An 18,132-nucleotide genomic window follows, 5' to 3' on the forward strand; every position below is an offset into this window, starting at 1 on the left:
TTCTTTTATACCAGTACTGTTGATGTTTTCAGTAGTTTCTTATGTGCAAACACTGGCTTTAATTGCAGCATGTGAGTGGCCTTAGATGCCCTGCAGGATGCTGGTGCTGGCTGGTGGGATACGCATACTTTAAAAGTAGGACAAAAATGAGAAGGGAGAAGAAAGAGTGGGGAAAAGACATGAAGGCATGAAAACTGCATTAGGCGGTGGCAGCCAGCATAGAGAGAAGGATGTAAATGATTCAAGAGGCAAAGGGGATTAATAATGCAGGACTCCCTCTCTCCCTCCATCCCAGTGTCCCTCTCTCTCGCTCTCCTCCGCTCTCTTTATCCTCTGCCTCGACCTTTTTGTACATTTCTACTTTGTTCTTTCCATCTACTGTATTTGTCCCTGATTTGTCATCTTTGTTTTCCGGCTGATCAAACCAGCAGGGGGAGCTCTCCTCATCAAGCCTCTGTTGCTGTCTCTGTCCTCCCCTGCTGTGTGCAGGTTTGGTGCCCTGGTGAGAGCAGGCACCAACTGTGTGGCTTTACATAAAAGTTTCCGTCCAAGTCTGATAGGTGTGTTGCTCATCGGCTTGTGTCGTACCACTCCTGCTATGGGTGTGTGTCCATTTGTCCAAGTGACCTGTGTAACCTTTATCAGTACTTGTTCTCAACTCTACCTCATCGTTCTCACCTAAGCCATGGGCAGAACTGACCCGGCCACAGGAAATGATGACCTAATTTAATTGCAACACTGATGGCCCGTCAGGAGGCTTTTAATTACCTGCTCCTGTTTCTCGCTCGCCCGCTCTCCTCATCTCTCTCTTTTTCGATCCTACAGGACAGAGCTCTAATGGGCAGCATAACCAGGCTATGTGACAATGCCATAGCCCTGGAATCATTCAAAGGCTCTGAGAGAGAGACCAACCCACTCTACAAAGATTACCATGGTAAGAACACACACACACACACACACACACGCTTATCTTTCTGTCTCTTTTCCATCAAACACACACACATACACAGGCAGTGCATTAAGGCTGGGGCTGGGCTGTGGATGGAGGCAGGGCAGCCCCCTTGCAGGCCAGCCTGTCAGTGTGAGTTAGTGTGCTGCTGCTCAATCAGACGTGCTCCTCAGTAGACAGGCCGGGGGGGATTCAGCTGCCACGCTGTACCCCCTCTCCCTCGCACCCTCACCCACTCCATCCTGCCTCCCCCCCTCCAGCAGAGCCTCTTTCCCTCTCGCCTTGCCCCCTCTCCATCCCAAGTCCCATACCCCTGAGGCTCTGGAGCAGAGCAGACCAACACTGGGGAATCGATATTCTCACCATCACTCTCTTCCTCTCTGCCTCTATCTCTCTATTCCTCGCTCAATGTCTCCATGGCCAGCATGCTCTGATAATAAATGGAGGGCAAGGCTTTCAGTAGGGGAAGAGGACACTGGTAAGGGACGATTAGTGAGAGGGCAACGAAGAAAGCAGAGCAGAGGGCACTGCAGTTCGTCCATGCTCTTGCAATTCTCACCATCACCTTTCCTGTACAGTTTTACCGTTTCCTCCTTCTCCCACTTGCTTCCCTCTTCTCTCACTCTGTCACACTCTCCGTGCATAAAGGTCAGTTTAAGCGAGTGGGGTATTTTTAGCTGTGCCTCTCGAACTCTTCCCACTCCTGCGCTTTTCCTCTCATTTCCCCCTCCTCTTCCACGGGTTGGACAACCCTGGTTGTGACAGATGAGGAGTAAAAACATTTAATAGCAGATTTTGGTGTCGTCCAACAGCATGTTTTATTTACAGAACCTATTCCAAAGAGATTTCATACTTTTTATAAGGTGACATGTAAACTGAACAAAACAAGTTTCATCACTTTTTTAAATGATTTGTTCTCTACATTTATTAATATTTGTCCACAAACAAGAAATTGTGGCTGTGTTATGAAATACTCCAGTGTGTCTGATTGTTTTGATGTGTGTTCATGAGTGCAAACGCATCTGGTGTGCATGTGAGAGTGCACGTGGGTGCGCGTGCGTGTTTGCGGCAGCAGTTCAGGGCTGCTCAAAGCATGCTGGGAAGCCTGTCACTGCAAATCAGGCTAGGGAGAATCACCCAAGTGCACAGAGAGAGGAGAGAACCCACCATCCCCCACTATCTCTGTCTCCGTCTCTCCATTACTTTCTCTCAATATCTTTTCCTCTTTTGCACTCGTTTCTATTACTTCGCTTCTACTGTACTTTGCCAAAAAGTTGCTTCATGTTAAAACACAGTTAAACCAGAAGTAAACAAATCTCAACTGGTGCTTTGTAGGATTTGGTAGTTTGCATGTTCGTTTTCTGTGACTCATTTCTCTAATGTGTGCCAGTAATATTTCGCAATTCTTCGTCATAGTACACGCATGCGTTAAGAAAAAAAAAACTTCTACGATGTTCTGAAAAATTGCTTGAAAATTGTGTTTATAATGTACATAGATGTTTTAGCACTTGCAAAGGTTTAATAGTAATAAAACTGTAACAAATAACTTGTATAGCAAAAGTTTAGGTGGCTCTTTATTTTTTAATGTATTTGACAGTTGTGTCATCATCATCATCATCATCATCATCCATTAGTTGATATTAACTGTTTTATAAATTGACCTAAGGCACTTTTTCACGTGTCTCTAATTTTGATTGATTTCTTAAAGTAGACACTAAAATGGTTCCTCCGAATAACAAGCAAAGTAAATAAGCTAAAAACAACATGCATAGTCTAAGCTTAAAGCAGTTTATAATAGTTATTGATTTAAAAAGTATTATTGTAGATATGAGAAAGCTCTATTCCTTGGACATTGCTTGCATTATTTGCATCATTTCATCATCATCATCTTCATCCTCTTTCCTTGTCCTTCACAGGCCTCCTACATGTACGTCAGGTACCTCACCTGAACTGTCTGGCAAGTCAGCTCCCTGACCACAAGGACCTGGCTTTTAAGCTCAAGAGAAAACAGTTCACTATTGAGGTACGTTGTTCAGGTTACTCAAGGTATTCCCCCCGTTTGCTGACAGGAAATACATGTAGATGCAAAAAAACAATTTAGTGTTATATAATTTACATTTGCTTACGCTCATCATGTCATCAGACATAAACAGAAGCAATAGTGGTTATAAGTCAAGCGCTGGCAGCTTTTTAATGGTGACTCTAGTTTCACATATACTTTGTACCTTTTTACCCTGTATGGCTGTTTTAGCCGCCTTCAGCAATATTAATACCCAGACTCGTCCCCAGCAAAAATGAAGCAACTACCAGGTTGGTGCAAAAAACATTTAGGCCACATTAGCTCAAAGGGAAATGTTGATGGTACAGTAGGCTTATGCTTATTGCTTGTTTTTACTGGCACGCCACTTCCCATTTTGCAACAGGTTACTGCTCTTGAGTATAAAGCTTCGTAAGAACTAGTTTAATACTGCAGCTATGTACAGTAGCATGTACGCTGCACTAAATGTCATTGTGTTATTGAAAGAATCTTCCGTAAGACTGTGGAGTGCACTGAATGTAAGACCCGCTCAAGCATCAGAAATACACAACAAATGTTTTCTTTCATGTCTTCTTGGATATTTCCATTATATTGTAAAAACCTTTGAGTAGCACAATTATCTGTGGGAATACAGCATATCCATCAGTTTGTTTTATGTATGACATTTCCGTTTCTTCATTCAATTTGATTTATGATACCTAAGCGTCTTGCACTTTCTCTTCCTGTCAGAGACGCATCCATTTTGCATGTGTCACGTCATCACTCTCAATCAGAGCAATCAATCTGTCACTGAACTACCACTCTGGAGACAAATTAAGGGGCCCTCCTTGGGCTCATGATTGGTCCTCATTACATTATCATTACCTTGTCATGCCCTCTGGTCCAGGGCTGTTAGTGAGTCCTATTGTCTCAGGCAGGAGGTGAGCCCACTCCCCCAGACCTCAATGCATCCTACAGTCAAGCCCTTCTTATTTTCTGCCAGCCTTCACTATTGTCCGAACCCTTTCTCCCTCTGCACTGGCCCACTCCCCCGTCTTTCTCTGACCTCCCGCATTGGCCACTACTGTATGGATTTATAAGGTTCGTAAAAATCAAGGTGGTAGTACTCAATAGCTTGGACACTGTTTTATATCCCAGCAGCTCATTGTTAAAACTAACCTTTGTCTGCACTTCTGCCTTCTTGTTTGAGGCTCTTTATTGGAGTTTTTTATAGGAACCATACTTTTTCAGTCACTTTGTAATCAGTCAAAAAAAACTTACTGATAGGCCCACAGGATTTTTACTTTGTTGTTGACATAGAGGATTATATTATTAAACGTCATTCAAATTCCTTGGCCAGGACACAATGTTATGTATGAGGGATTTTCCAAAGGAACACTGGGTCGCATCATTAACTAGGCATCAAACCGTTTACAACAGTCTGTAATTAGATGTCACTGTTTTTTTTTTTTTTGTTTGTTTTTAACCTTCGATGAAGATGTGCGTGTGCCTTCTGGCTTTTTGTCGGTCATGGCTCGGGGATAGGTGTGTTTGGGCGTAGCACACATGCAGCACTACTGTGTACCTCTTACGTGGCTCATTGTATACCATGTTTGACCTGTTGGTCAACCACCTCTGTTGCTGCTGATTGACACGAGACAGCGATTGGATTCTACAACCAGCGCCTGACGTGTGACAGCCCACACCATCCCAGCTAATCACCTCATTTACTCAGGCTACGGGATTCATCTGCCTGGAGACACATAATACGTCGTTCCCTCACAGTGTGTCTGAACTGCTCAATTGTCGTTCTATCACACATTTATCATAAAGGAGATAAGGCTTCTGCTGCTGCTATGCATTTGTTTCAACTTTTGACTCCTATTCTTTATTTAAATGCAGAAAATCCACCTAATCTTTGAATGTCATCTGGATTAATTTGTGATGTGGTGGTGATGAATGACAAGTGACTGACAGTGTTAGCTCCTCATCAGTTAGGTCAGGCAGCTACATGTCACCCAAAATGCACCTGGAGTCATGCTGATAACTAATTTCTTAACTGCAGTTTGACTCACTTTTACCATCATGCACTTTAGGAATGCGGAAAATGATTTCTTTGTTTTAGACTATGTTTTTTTCGAATATATTCCTAAAGACATTTTGTTTGTTCATTTGTGTTACTACTTCAGTTTCAAACCCTATACATCATGAATACGCGGCTGCTTCTGTGACATGGTTTCCACACTAGCGGTTGAGGAGAGTTCATCCTGCGGTTGATGAGCAGTTGTTAGCCATGATGCCCGAAGCTAGAATTAACCCATTGCTCTGCCTGAGCAGGTAGGGGAGTGTTCGGTGTTAAGAGAAGATTAACTCATACTCATACGCACATACACAGACTTTGCTTACTGAAAATCACACGCAGGCACATATGGTATGTAACACAAACAGGCCTATGTGTGTGAAAATCGTTCCCACTCCCTCATTTTAAACTGACACAGTCCTCCATCACAAGTTTCACAAGTTACTGTGAGGATGAATTTCTGAAGAATGCAGATGGCATGCAATTGAAAATTGTCTTACCTTTGTTTGACCCTGTGCACTGACAGGCAGCGTGCCTGTGGGGTTCTGGGATGATAGAATCACGTCACAGGTCAGTTACAGTGTAAGACAGGGATTTGTGTCAAATTAGTCTTCTATTAGAACGGCTGTATGAGGTGTCTGTTGCGCTAATAAGCGCTTTAACTGTGGCTGTGGTGTCTGTACACATGTATCTGTTAAAAGGGAGACAACTGTAATACTGTAAATAAGGACAATTATGTAGTTTGTTATTGTCTCACCACTACCTAAAGCGATATGCATCCACTGTGACAGCTCTTGGGTGGTTTTAATCAGTTTCTCACAATAAGTGCCGCAAAAAGTAAACAAAATCAAACATGGCCTTATGTCAGCCAGAGTCTGTTGTTACATGTAATTAAGTACTAATTGAATTCTTCAATCTCACAAGCATCTTCTGGAGTCTACTGACCTTCCCTTCCATGTGACCTGATATTTTACATCGGCCAGCTGAGTAAATTCAAAGCAGAAAAAGGGCGTAAAGACGGCAACGGTACTGAAGAGGAACCCAAACTGTAAGAGGAAGCTGTGTAGTGTACATTAACATTTTTTGGCATGTCCTCAAAACATCTTTAAGACAAAGCATGTGTCTGCCCCCTGTTGAAGCCTATGGGTGCCGAGGGAAGGGTGTTAATGGACCTATGTGAGGAACAGAGCGAAGGATTGGGGGAGGAGGGGAGAGACAGTTAAGGAGAGTAGCAGTTAAGTGATTCTCAGGTCAAGTCTAATTAAAATGAGGGCTTTTCCTCAGAGGCACCAAACCGTCGTATTGAGAGAGAAATAGAAAGGGAGGGAAATAAAGAATTGCGGAGTCGACAGTTAGACAGAGACCCATTCCTCGAGGCTTGTTGGGATATTTGTTTAGATGTTTGTTTGGATTCCATGCCTGGGTGCATATCGGCTTGCGAATTTCTCAAATAATGCTTGGTACTCAAGATCTGAAAAAAGCCAACACTAAAAAGAATTTGATGGAGAAAGAACTGAACTGGGTCGTTCAATAGTTAGTACAAGCACTATTTAGAGTGGGCGTTAGCTAAATATGAACAGTAAGTGTGTTGGATGTCCTGAATCTATTAGTAGCATGCAATAGTTGCTAAGGTTCTGTAAATCTGCCTTTGATTCTTCCATCTGCCTTGGGAATTGCAATCAGATGGGAATGGACTTTTGTAATATTATTCAACGTGAATAATTTATACCTCTACGATTGGTGCACAACAGCCTCTGTAGCATTCTGGTATGAGGTGTGCTTATGGTGTGTGCCCGTATGAGAGAGAAGAGGCACAGGCCTGTCGGAGGCACGCAATCCTACCTCTCAGCACAACAATATTCACAACATACATCAGATTTGCATTTATTATTTAACAGAGGTTTTATCTATTCTGCAGATGTGCATGTGAGTTTGCAGGGGCCCAGCTTGTAAGGTCTGCCGAGTCTCGTGGGCTGCACACGTTTGCATATTTTCGGGCACGTTGGTTGGGCTATTTGCATGATAGAACCTTTAAAATATTTAGCTGCAAAAGTGCGAATGAGATTTTTTTTACATCTGTTATTAAAGAAAAAGGTGTAAGGTGCCTGTCCTGACGTATAGGTGGTTCAGGCACAGAGGATGTGCAGAAATCATTAAGGGTTCAGGCCAGAATGGCCAATTTAGTCAAACGCCTAGGGAGAAAAAGTAGTAGCAGTTGTTTGCTATAGCTGAGTCTAAGCTGGATATAAGAATGTCTGGGACTTGGCCAAACGCGCTGCCCTCTGCGCTGCACCAACACGATGCTGAAGTGTGTTTTTGCAAACAGACAGTATGAAAGCAAAACAAAACAGGGCATGTTTGATCCTCCTGCCAGACTTAGTAAGAGCGTGGTCTGCCTCAGCTCACCCTGGAAGTGAAGCTGTTTCATCAGTGAGCAATGAACCCTTAACATGGTCCATGCACCGTTCAGCCCCCATCAGACCAGACTGGCCACACTGGACTCAGACCTGATTAAAGTAGCCCTAGTTGTCTTCAGCTCCTATTAGAGACAGAAATCCAAAGAGCCTGTGTGCCATCCCACATCCATGGGGTCTTGTGCTACTATAGGGTATATGTAAGTGTGTTTTGAAAGGGCTGCCCATTAGCATAATGGGGGTGACTGGGAACCATAAGCCCCTTGGTGATTATAAATCGGGTTTTCACAATATCTTCAGAAATATTTTATTGTGTTTTTAACAAATATTCTCTAATTTTGCCTTGGGTCCACAAACTTCCATGCAAGTCTTCAAAACTGTGGCAAGATAGTTAATGTGCCCCCTGTGCTCAAACGCTGAGTGTAAAGTGCTTTTTTTAGTATTAGTTCACTTTAGAAATGCTGTAATAAACCTGTCACAAAATCTGCCCGGCAATATACTCAGCCGCAGCTTTTTGTACAGAGACAAAGTGAAAATTGCCACGGTGAGCTCTAACATCTCCATGGTCAGAGTGGTTCAAAGGTGGAATGTTGATCCGGAGCAGGAGCATCGAACTCAGGAAGGCTTTCTGCTTGGTTCCTAAAAATAACTTTCCCACACTCACTGCTCAGAGTTCTGGGGGGTTGTCAGGAGGAGGAGTGTGTTTACGTGTTCTGTGTGCTGTGTTCATGTATTGTATGTAAATGGTGATACAAGTATGACATGGTACAGCAGGAATGTAGGGAAACGATGTCCAGGTTCTCAGATATGTAACAGCAACAGTTTTTGCTTGACACACTAGACGAATTTGTAAGTCTGTCATTTCTAGCCTTTTTACAAAATAACACATAGTTCATTCATTTACTTTCATCACAACAAAGTAGGCCTAATGGTGCCGGGTTATTCAGACTGGTTGCCTTTTTTTCTAAATAATTTATCTGTCAGCCCTTGGTGTTTTCAGTAAGTCCTCACTTGACGCTAACAAATTAGGTCTCTTGATCTTTTCTTTTCTCTAAATCCGAGCTCACCATAAAGACATTTGTTTGAGCTAATCATGGGAGCTACTTAACCCCTGCCATGGTGAATATGGCTGTATTTAAAACGGATTCACCCAACAGTCAACACAGAGTTGTTTAAATTGGTGTTGGCCAGCTGCTGGCTGTAGCAGTCCTCATGAATTTTATGAGGGCAAGTTTCCCTGTCCTTCAGAGTTCACAGGTGGCTATTGAAAGGCCTGGCCACATGATGGAGGATAGTTAGGACACATATAGAGCCCTGAATAGACTTTAATTACACTCACTGGAGGAGTCGGAGGGCCATTCGAAGGACAACTCCGCACTTCAAAAGGCAAGTTAGAGGGCAAGGTGATGGCGCCTTATCGAAAAAGGTTCTGACCCAGTCCATGCTTGAGTCGGCGTTCTTGTGTTTATGTAGCGGGAGTAGAACAGTTTTCTTTGTCATTGTATGTGTATGCGCGCTACCTCTCGCTCTCACACACACACACACACACACACACACACACACACACACACACACACACACATACATGAATGTGTGAAGGTGGGGGAGGCACTGGGTGGGAGAATACTCCAATGTGTGGCTTAACCAAACTTTCCTTTTGTCCCCAACAATGATGAGTGATGATGAGTGACAGGGGTGTTAGGAGTGGGATCGGGGAACAGAATGTGCCTAAGCATTGCTCACCCAAACTCACACAAAAGGCAGCGAAAGGTCAAATCTGAGGCAAGCTTCTTATCCACTGGCACATAATACTGCACCATGTTGTGTGTCACATAAGAAGCTGAAACGAAAACATTTCATCCCTTTGCTGTGCTCAGGCCGACACGACTGTGTCACCGCCGTCCTGGATCATTTTAAAGCACCTCAACCACTCACGTGCTATTTGACCACTGCAGTGTTTGTACTCAAGGTTGTATCACATGGAGCTCCTGCTCTTACTTTGCCCAAATTTATAGACAATATTTGCAGAAGTTTACTCACATGCACAGTTGTTCTTCTGTTTGACAGAATCTATACATTCAGCTTGCACAGCCAACCACACACACACACACACACACACACACACACACACACACACACACACACACACACACACACACACACACTGCTAGCTAAAGATGAGGACGACTTGCGTGCTTGTTTTTCCCAGGAGGCGTTGCAGACTGAGGGTTCTGAGGCCCGGGGATGGCTCTAGATGGTGGTTAGCAAGGAACCTTTTTTTATTTTTTTTTTGCCCGCTCTCCTCCTACCCCACCCCCTTTCTGAGCTCAAACACTGATCGTAATGGGGGGTGACAGCTCACCTCTCCCTAGCGTGCCTACAGTCCTCGGAGCGTTAGACCCCCCCGCATAACCCCACCACCACCCCCAAGTCCCGGAAGGCCACAAAGGTTACTCCATATGTTAGTCTGAGGATTCGTATGAATCCTGTTCTCAGACAAGTGCATTTTCTGTCAAGTGTCAAGAGATTGGTATTAATCAATTTAAATTAAACACACAGAATTTGCACTTGTTTGTCTTTCTAAACACACGTTTGTGTAGTAGTCCTATTCTTTGTTTTATATATTTGTTTGTTTATTTATTTTGCACAGTCATTGTCCTCTGTTATTCTGTGTGAGTTACGAGTCAGTGGTGTGAAAAGATTCAGAGCCTGGAGTTTTACATCTATTAAAGGCTTCATGTTTGGAGAGGGAAGTGATCTGATGGCCTGATGTTTTACACTCACTTACACATACTGTTTGTATGGGGACCTCGTGTACGCTTGCTTCATCACACATTGTGAATGAATGAGTGTGCAAGCGTGTGTGTGTGTGTGTGTGTGTGTGTGTGTGTGTGTGTGTGTGTGTGTGTGTGTGTGTGTGTGTGTGTGTGTGTGTGTGTGTGTGTGTGTGTGTGTTGCACTTGCTCTATTTAGCATGCGTTTAGTCCAGAATATGTGTGTCTGCTTGACTTTGCATGTTTGTTATTAGTTTGGTTTTAAGTTGTTTCACTACATTATTTTTACTTGACAGAAATATATCGGACAGCACAGATAAATTGCTATGTTCTAAAGGTCAGAAGTTCATTGTCACTGGTTCACTGATTTTTGATGTTTTTGCAAAAGTCACAATGTTTTTCTTTACAGAATTACTTTAATTAGTCAATAAATGAAAAGAAACATCTGACTTTAAATCTTATGCAATCCAAAACCTAAAAGCATATCAGCATGCTCTTCCTTCAAGAGTTCATTTTGAAGAAAGGAGGAGACGTTAGAGACAAAATTATAATTAAATTTCTGCAGTAAATGTCTTGCCCCCCTCAATAAATTGCACGTCCTGGTGTTTGCCAAGTGTCTGAGTGTTGGAAGGAGTTATAACGCCTCTGCTCATCTTAGCTAAGTGACTTGTGACATTGTATAATGAGGAGTGTGTGTTTTGAGAGCAGGCTTCGCGTGCTGAGATGGGCGAGGAATAGCGCACAAAAGCATGTGTAGTGGTGAATATTAGAGCAGGAAGAGTGTTAGCAAGGTCAGTCTCTGTGCAGAGAGAAGTGCTTTCCTGTCTCAATCCCACTTGCTCTCCCTCGTTACAGCCCCCCCCCCCACCCCCTTGCTTTGTCAGTCTCCTTCCCTCTACTCGTCTTTTTTTAATCGTCGTCAGCCTTTTAAGTGTTAGTCTCTCCACATTCAGAGCCCTTATACCAACTTAGCAGTCTTCTCATTCACCCTTTTCACTTCATTTGCCACCAAACACAAAGTCAGCTTGGCATCTTATAAGCTGCTGCCTGTTTTAAGAAGTTGTAATCATGAGTAACATTCAATCTAAACCCAGTGGCTGAGCACACGCATGCGGCGTGCGCACACACACACACACACACACACACACACACACACACACACACACACACACACACACACACACACACACACAGAGAGATAGGCATAGTCCTTTAGATGCTTGGACAGAAGTGCACAGCCACAGTAGCGCTGCTGTGGGAATCATTCTGCCAGGGTTGAATATGCACAATAAGTGCCAGAGGGGGTGTGGGCAGCTTCCCGGCAGCTTCTCCAAACACCCTGCAGGCTGATGTGGAATCTCGGCCACGCCCCACGCCTTAGCCCACGTCATACAACACAGTTTGCTGCTTATTGTTTGTTTATGTGACAGGCACAATGTACCACTGTATTAATTGTGTTTCTACATTTTTGAAACTGTGCCACAATTAGCAAAGAAAAGCAATTCTTCATCTATAGTCACTGAGCTGCGGACATATTTCCACAACTTTGCTGGACCTCATGAGCCTCATTTTTTTTCTCTAGGTTGTACAATTGCATTACCTCCTCAGGCTGTAATGGCAGCCTACATATCAGAAGAGGCAGTGGCCTAGTGTAATCTGACTTGTCTTAATTACAAGCAGTATCCAGTAATAGGCTGCTTCCATAGATATCAGCCATTAGAGCAGTGTCTCTGACGGAAGAGGCCTGATTGGCTACGTGGTAGGCGATAAAGAAGCCATGCCTCATTTACCTCCAATTTTTTGTTCACACATCCCTGTATTAAAGTCAAGCGTGAAGATGGCAAAGGACTGCGTTAAACTGATTTATGTGCTCTCCTGTGTGCTGGTAGCTAATCTGCTCCTCCTGATTGCATTGTCAGCAATCATTGCTGCGCTACAAGTAAATGATTTCACTAGATGGAAGTTATTTCAGCAAAGTTAGAATGTTGAAGTTTTCACTGTCCATGCCCCCTTTCATTAAAATAGATGTGTGCGCGTACTTTCTCTGTTGTGAGCTTATTAAAGTCTCATGCTGAGGCCTTAGGCTTTCCTGTGGCTTTTCCAAAACCTCAAACCAACAGCTCTTGTCTGCTAATTGATTTAAACCACAACAAGTGTCCTAAACAGACTTTAAAACTTGAACAAGCAATTCTGTCTTTGGGTGACTTTTATGGTTTCCTCCGAACTTGGTCCGGGCCGTCTCTCCTGATATGTGCACAAAGTCTGTGAGACTGTTTAAACCTGCCAGTTAAAGCCAGTTGTGTTCACTTATACAACTTAGGTCCTCTAATATATACTGATGTACATTAAATGATGACCCGATGGATATTGATGGTGTGTTCCAAATCACTCCATCTCACCCATTAACTCCGGCTTTGTTAGCAGCAGAGCAGCATGTGATCGATGACATGATATGTTTGAGTAATTCCACAAGCTGCTTCACCATCCATTTCAAATACCATAAAACAAAGTCAAACCATTAAAGATAATATACCCATTATTAGTATGGAAATTAGAAATGGAATGCCATAGAGCAGTGAAAGCCTGTCACTTGAGTGACAGTTAAAGACACGTGGTTCTCGTGGTTCAGTGCACTATATTTAAGAAATGTTTGATGTTTTTCAAACTCTGCTTTTGGCACATTATCCTCGGGTGGCAGCTCACACCTTGTTGGTATTTAAGACAGATCTCATGGAATAGTGCTGGATTGTGGTGGCGATCGCATTTAGGGGTGCACCTCCCTCATAACAGGGAGGTGTCGTCTGCTGACAGATCACTGTCTGGATGAGAGAGCACAGCAGCATCCCACCTCATTACCGTAGCAACACACTAACCGAGGGACCGACACACTGCTCGCTGTGATTAAGATGTAAATTTCCTCTAATTGGAATGTAAATTCATACATTTATATGAAGACGTCAGCTGTCAGATTGCAATATTGTGTCCTTTTTTCTCCGTCTCCCCTGTTCCCCAGGCAGGGACTAGGTGCCTGTAATCTGTATCATACTCCCGCAGCCCATCCTGGGATTTGCCGTTTGTTTAATGGCGGGCCCATTGTCCTGCATCCAGCCTGTCATTGTAATGCTTCCTATTCATGTTTCTGTGTTTTGTTGCAGTCTGATTTGCTCTCACTACCTGTGTTTGTTCCTCCATGCATGGCTGAGCCTTCAGGCCTTTGGGGACGAGGAGGGACTTTGAGACGGGGCCGGGGTCACTGGGTGGCCGTATTTTGTGTGTGCATCGATTACTTCTGCTGAATGTTCCTCAATGCAAATAAGTCTGCCACTTTGAGAGGAAGCACATGTATCTGAAGTAATTAATTTTACCCTTGAATGCCAGCTGTGGTGTTGGTGTGATGTGTTCCAAATTGAGCTTTCTCACCAAAAAGGTGTTAATTTAGGGATTTGGCAGATGAAGTGAGTGTGTTTGCCAGCGTACTGTATATACCCCCTGCAACTGAATTGGATCACTTTGTTCTATCATGTAGGATTATGAGAGCACATTTTGAAATTAAGACCTAATTACTATTATTTTGAATCCATAGAAAATTACCCTCAGTGAAATATTACCCTAAGTCTTGTTCAGATTGTGTAATAGTTTGTCTGTGTGATAGACTCTGCAAGTTTGTAATGTCTCTGAAAGGATCTTTTGGATGAAGGTTTCTGTGTTGTATGTTTATTTGGTTTAGACAGATTTACAGTGATCCAAGTCGTCATCAGAACAATAGCTAAATGCCACACAGGCATTTTCAAACAGAAAAATTTTAAATGTCAGTCAAGTAGGAGAGAATCTGCATAGAAAAATAACACAACCTGCATTGGTTCTCTCGTGGAAAAGTATTTGTCCTGTGAAGTATTTGTGAAGTAAAACAGTAGAGCTGCACTGTTCACATTCCACAAATGAATGAATGCGTATGCGTCCTTGTGTCCATGTGTTTTGCTTTAATTGATTGACAAGCGAGCAGCCAGATCTTCCTCAAAACAACAATAACCGCAGAATAATTTCTTTTGTAGCTTGTTGCATCACGGGGTGTGAACTACTTCCTGCATGTCCTGTACATTCCACTTAGGAATGAGCTCTGAGTGAAATCTGACAGGTCACGCAAACCGCTCGAAAGTCGTTCAGATACTAGAGTCCCATCAAATTTCACACGCTTTCTGAGTGAGCTGTTAATGATAAGGTTGGGCGTATTTGCTAGTGGCAACCTTCTCTGGGGTGACACACCATTCAGCAATTTGTTAATAAAAAAATGGCTCCAAATGGTGAGATGACCATTCTTTGAACACACATGACTGTCTGGGAGATGCTACAGTGTTTGACAACAGCATGTGTAGGTGTTGTAGGGTGCAGGAATTTGGAGACACTGCAGGTCCCAGGAGGAACCTTCAGGCCACACTAAGCAGATGTGGAGGGACCTTTCTATTTTTAGTTCCCAGCACAGCTTATTCTGAAGCCTGGGATTCTCATGCATTTCAATTCCTGCTGAGTGTGAGACTGTAAAGCAGGAATTCTGGATATGCAACAACGCCGTGTAGTTGCTACTCCACCCATGTGTGCTACCAGACCTGCACGGCATGCCTTGACTCACTCAGCCCACCGTCAGGAAGCATTCCTAATAAACGTGCTCCTTTCAATTCCATTTTATCCGTCACATTCTGTCTATGACGCCAAACCAACAGAGTGGAAAGCTGACACGTTCCCAGGCATTGTTTCTGAAACCAGGAATCTGCCTCTGGTCAGGTGAACCGGCTGACTCTAATCATGTTGGTTATTTTCAAGTTTGAGATACGTTTGTGCATCCTGGGGAAGCACCCAGCAGAAATTACATCCTGATGCACCCCCCCCCCCTTACACACCACATTAGCCTCTTACAGCTCTACTCATCATTTCTGGTGGGTAGAGCTGACGCACCTGAACTGACACCTGAACAGTCAGGTGTCAGGAAGCAGTGAATCACTGATTTGCCTTTGGTTGTCAAGATAAAAATTACTTACTGTACATGGTCTAATTTGATTTATCAATTTATATATCAATGCATTTTATCATATTTAACCAGTCCTTGCTCCACACAGTCTCAGCACAGAAATACAAGAAGGGAGGTAGTGAGGAACTGGGGCAGTGAGAGAGAGAGAGAGAGAGAGAGAGAGAGAGAGAGAGAGAGAGAGAGAGAGAGAGAGAGACAGAGACAGACGAAGAGAGAGTGAGACCATTCTGTCCCCCAGGTATGACAGAGTCACTCATGCAGAAGGATCCCACATGGAGGGAGATGGGTGAGTGGAAGGGGGAGTGAAGGAACTCTTGGCTTGATCTCATTGCCCCCCCCCCCTTACCTGAAAACACATCTGTCTTCTTTTCTGTACCACATACCTACATACCTTTTGTGCATCCACCCCCCTCACCATTAAGAATTAATTGTCATTTTCTTGTGTGAACAATTATTGTGTTTTATGCCACCTGCCATATTTGTGAAAGTTCTTTGGGTTCAGACCGTCGTCTTTGTAGATGATGCTCTCTGGCCATCGTACGTGCTCCTGTTACCACTTCCCCCGAGCGCGTTTGTCTTCCATCCAAATATGTGCCGGCTCTACAGTGATCACCATTTTAGTCTGCGGCAGAGCTATCTCATGGCTGCATGCATTAAAACAATTAAACTTTGCCCCTCCCCCGCCACAACAATCATTTGCGGATGTGTTGGGTGAAATTTAGCAAGAAATTATCATTTTCTGAATCACTTCACTCTGCTTGCTCGGTGTTTGTTTCATTCTTTCTCTTTCTTCGTTTGGTCTTTGAGGTCTTTAAAAGACTTGGAGCCCCCTGCATGTTCTTCTTTTTGCTCCTTTTCTCTCTACTTTTTTTCATCATTATCCAACAGCACTTTTCTGTGCGTGCAAATGCTTTCTGAACGGCGTCCTTTCTTCCCTTTCAGGCTGGATGTCATTGTTGCTGCCTGTGGGCTGGGTGTATTTATTTAGGGGTAATTGGTGTGTGGATGAGTGAGGTAATGAGGTGCATCCACACTTGGCTGCTCTCCTCCCTGAGAGCCTGAGACAGACGTAGCCTGGCTGGGCTGCGGCTGGAGCCGTCTCCCCCTTCCAGGCCGGAACGGCTCTTTCATACCCAGGTGGACAAACACAATCGCTGAAGCTGATACCTCAATGAGGCGTCTGCAGTTTGGAGTGGTGTGCGTGTGCGCGCGCGCGCGTGTTAGTACACAACCCAGTGTGTGTTCCTGCGCATGCATATGTGGGTGGGGCGGAGAAAACAGCGCTTGGTTGTTTGCCGGTCTCTGTCTTGAGTCCTTGTTTGTCTCGCGGCTTGTGTTTGTATAAGTGATTCTCCCTGTGTGTTTGTAAGTGCATGTATGTCAGGCTGAGTGGGTGTTCAATGGGGCTCAAGGAGGGCCTTTGGCTCTCATTGCCCCCTGCTAGCCTCAAACTGCCCCTGATGTCCTGCAGAGTCACCTAATGATTTCACTTACACCTCCCTTATCTGTCTGGCCGCGTGGCAGCAAGCGTCTGTGCGTCAGCCTTTACATGCCATTTGCTGCCTCATATCCTGTGAAATTCAATTGCACAGCTCTAACTGTAGCCAGGGTAGAGGGATCTCCCTCTCTCTCCCTCTGTCTCCCCTCCCCTCCCCTCCCCTAACACTCTCTTCCTGTATGTGCCGTCTACCATATCTGTAAATACAAACAGAGACAGTTCCACCATCACACCCTCCTTGCAAACTATTACAGAGCAGCGTTGCCTTTTTGTGTTGGGGTTAGCACTTTGAATCCTACAAATTTTGAATGGGGCATGGAGCCTCAGACGTTTGAAGCTGCCCACAGGTGTTCAGTAGATAATATTATGCATAGATTGTTTTGTTGTTATCAGGGTAATTGGTGTGGACCTGCCAGCCTTTGATAGACACACAATTACTGTATGTGATGCATAAGTGGACTCATTTTAGGGCAGGATTTTGAGTTGCTAATGGTGCATTATTCAGCTTTTGGTCTGTCCTCAAAAGTGCTGGGCCAAATCAAACACGCCGCTCCAGGGTAATTGAGGCCCACTCCGCACCCCCTGCAGTGAGCAAGGCAGAACTGTAATCCCCTGACAACTCTGACTTGGCCCCAATCTGGCAGGCCGCCCATTTCCCAGCCAAACGCCTAACTCTGCATCAGGAGAATGAAGAAGCTGATAGTCACATTTGGAATGCCTTTCAATTTGGTTATTCTTTTCAGCTCGGCACCACTCTGTCTCCATCCCAGTACTTACCCTTAGTTTTTATTTAAGCTTTACCACGTAGAACATGACTGGACACTAATTGCTCATGACAAATAATATTCTTTCTCATTAGTATCCTTAAGCAATTGAGGTTTTTTGATCCGAGGTATTTGACAAATCAACCTAACCACACAAAGTTTTCAGCCGTCTTTAGAAACCGGTTTGGTTACAAGTTTTCAGAAATTGTGCAGTGACATGGAAGTTTATTAATTATACATAACGTGCCAAATGTGATCTATTTTTTTGTGCTCTTCACTAAAAAGAAAACAGTTCCTGCTGCACGTTACCTGCAGATATCTGCAGATTGTGTATATTACAGTTAATACTAAACATTTGTTGTGATAATGCTACATTTTTAACTAAGTCTAAAATAATTGGCGCCATCAACTCTGAATAGCCAGATGAGTTATATATATTTTTGTACATAATGTTTTCCTTTATTGTTTGTCCTATTTTTATGAAAAACAGTTTAGTCTGTGTTATCCACCATTAACTAAAAACTATTACAGCTCGAGTTAATGTTTATGCAGTTATTCATTGGACTTTTTATATTCTTTCTCAATAATTAATTTTCTCTCTTTCTCTAAGTTC

General features: G+C 43.7%; 1 protein-coding gene across 4 annotated transcripts in view; it reads left to right on the forward strand.

The window, feature by feature from the left end:
• Nucleotides 1–18,132, forward strand: part of elp4 (elongator acetyltransferase complex subunit 4) — a 78,889-nt gene that overhangs the window by 15,301 nt on the left and 45,456 nt on the right. For 3 of the 4 annotated variants that reach the window (XM_055507276.1, XM_029144512.3, XM_029144514.3), the window contains 2 exons: nt 826–934; nt 2,866–2,972. In XM_055507276.1, the coding sequence (XP_055363251.1) occupies nt 826–934; nt 2,866–2,972 (216 nt within the window). Of the gene's footprint in view, nt 1–825; nt 935–2,583; nt 2,833–2,865; nt 2,973–18,132 lie in introns of those variants that run through there. The other variant, XM_041070038.2, reaches the window with a different exon arrangement.

This window comes from Betta splendens, chromosome 3, assembly GCF_900634795.4.
Source record: "Betta splendens chromosome 3, fBetSpl5.4, whole genome shotgun sequence".
Classification (NCBI taxonomy): domain Eukaryota; kingdom Metazoa; phylum Chordata; class Actinopteri; order Anabantiformes; family Osphronemidae; genus Betta; species Betta splendens.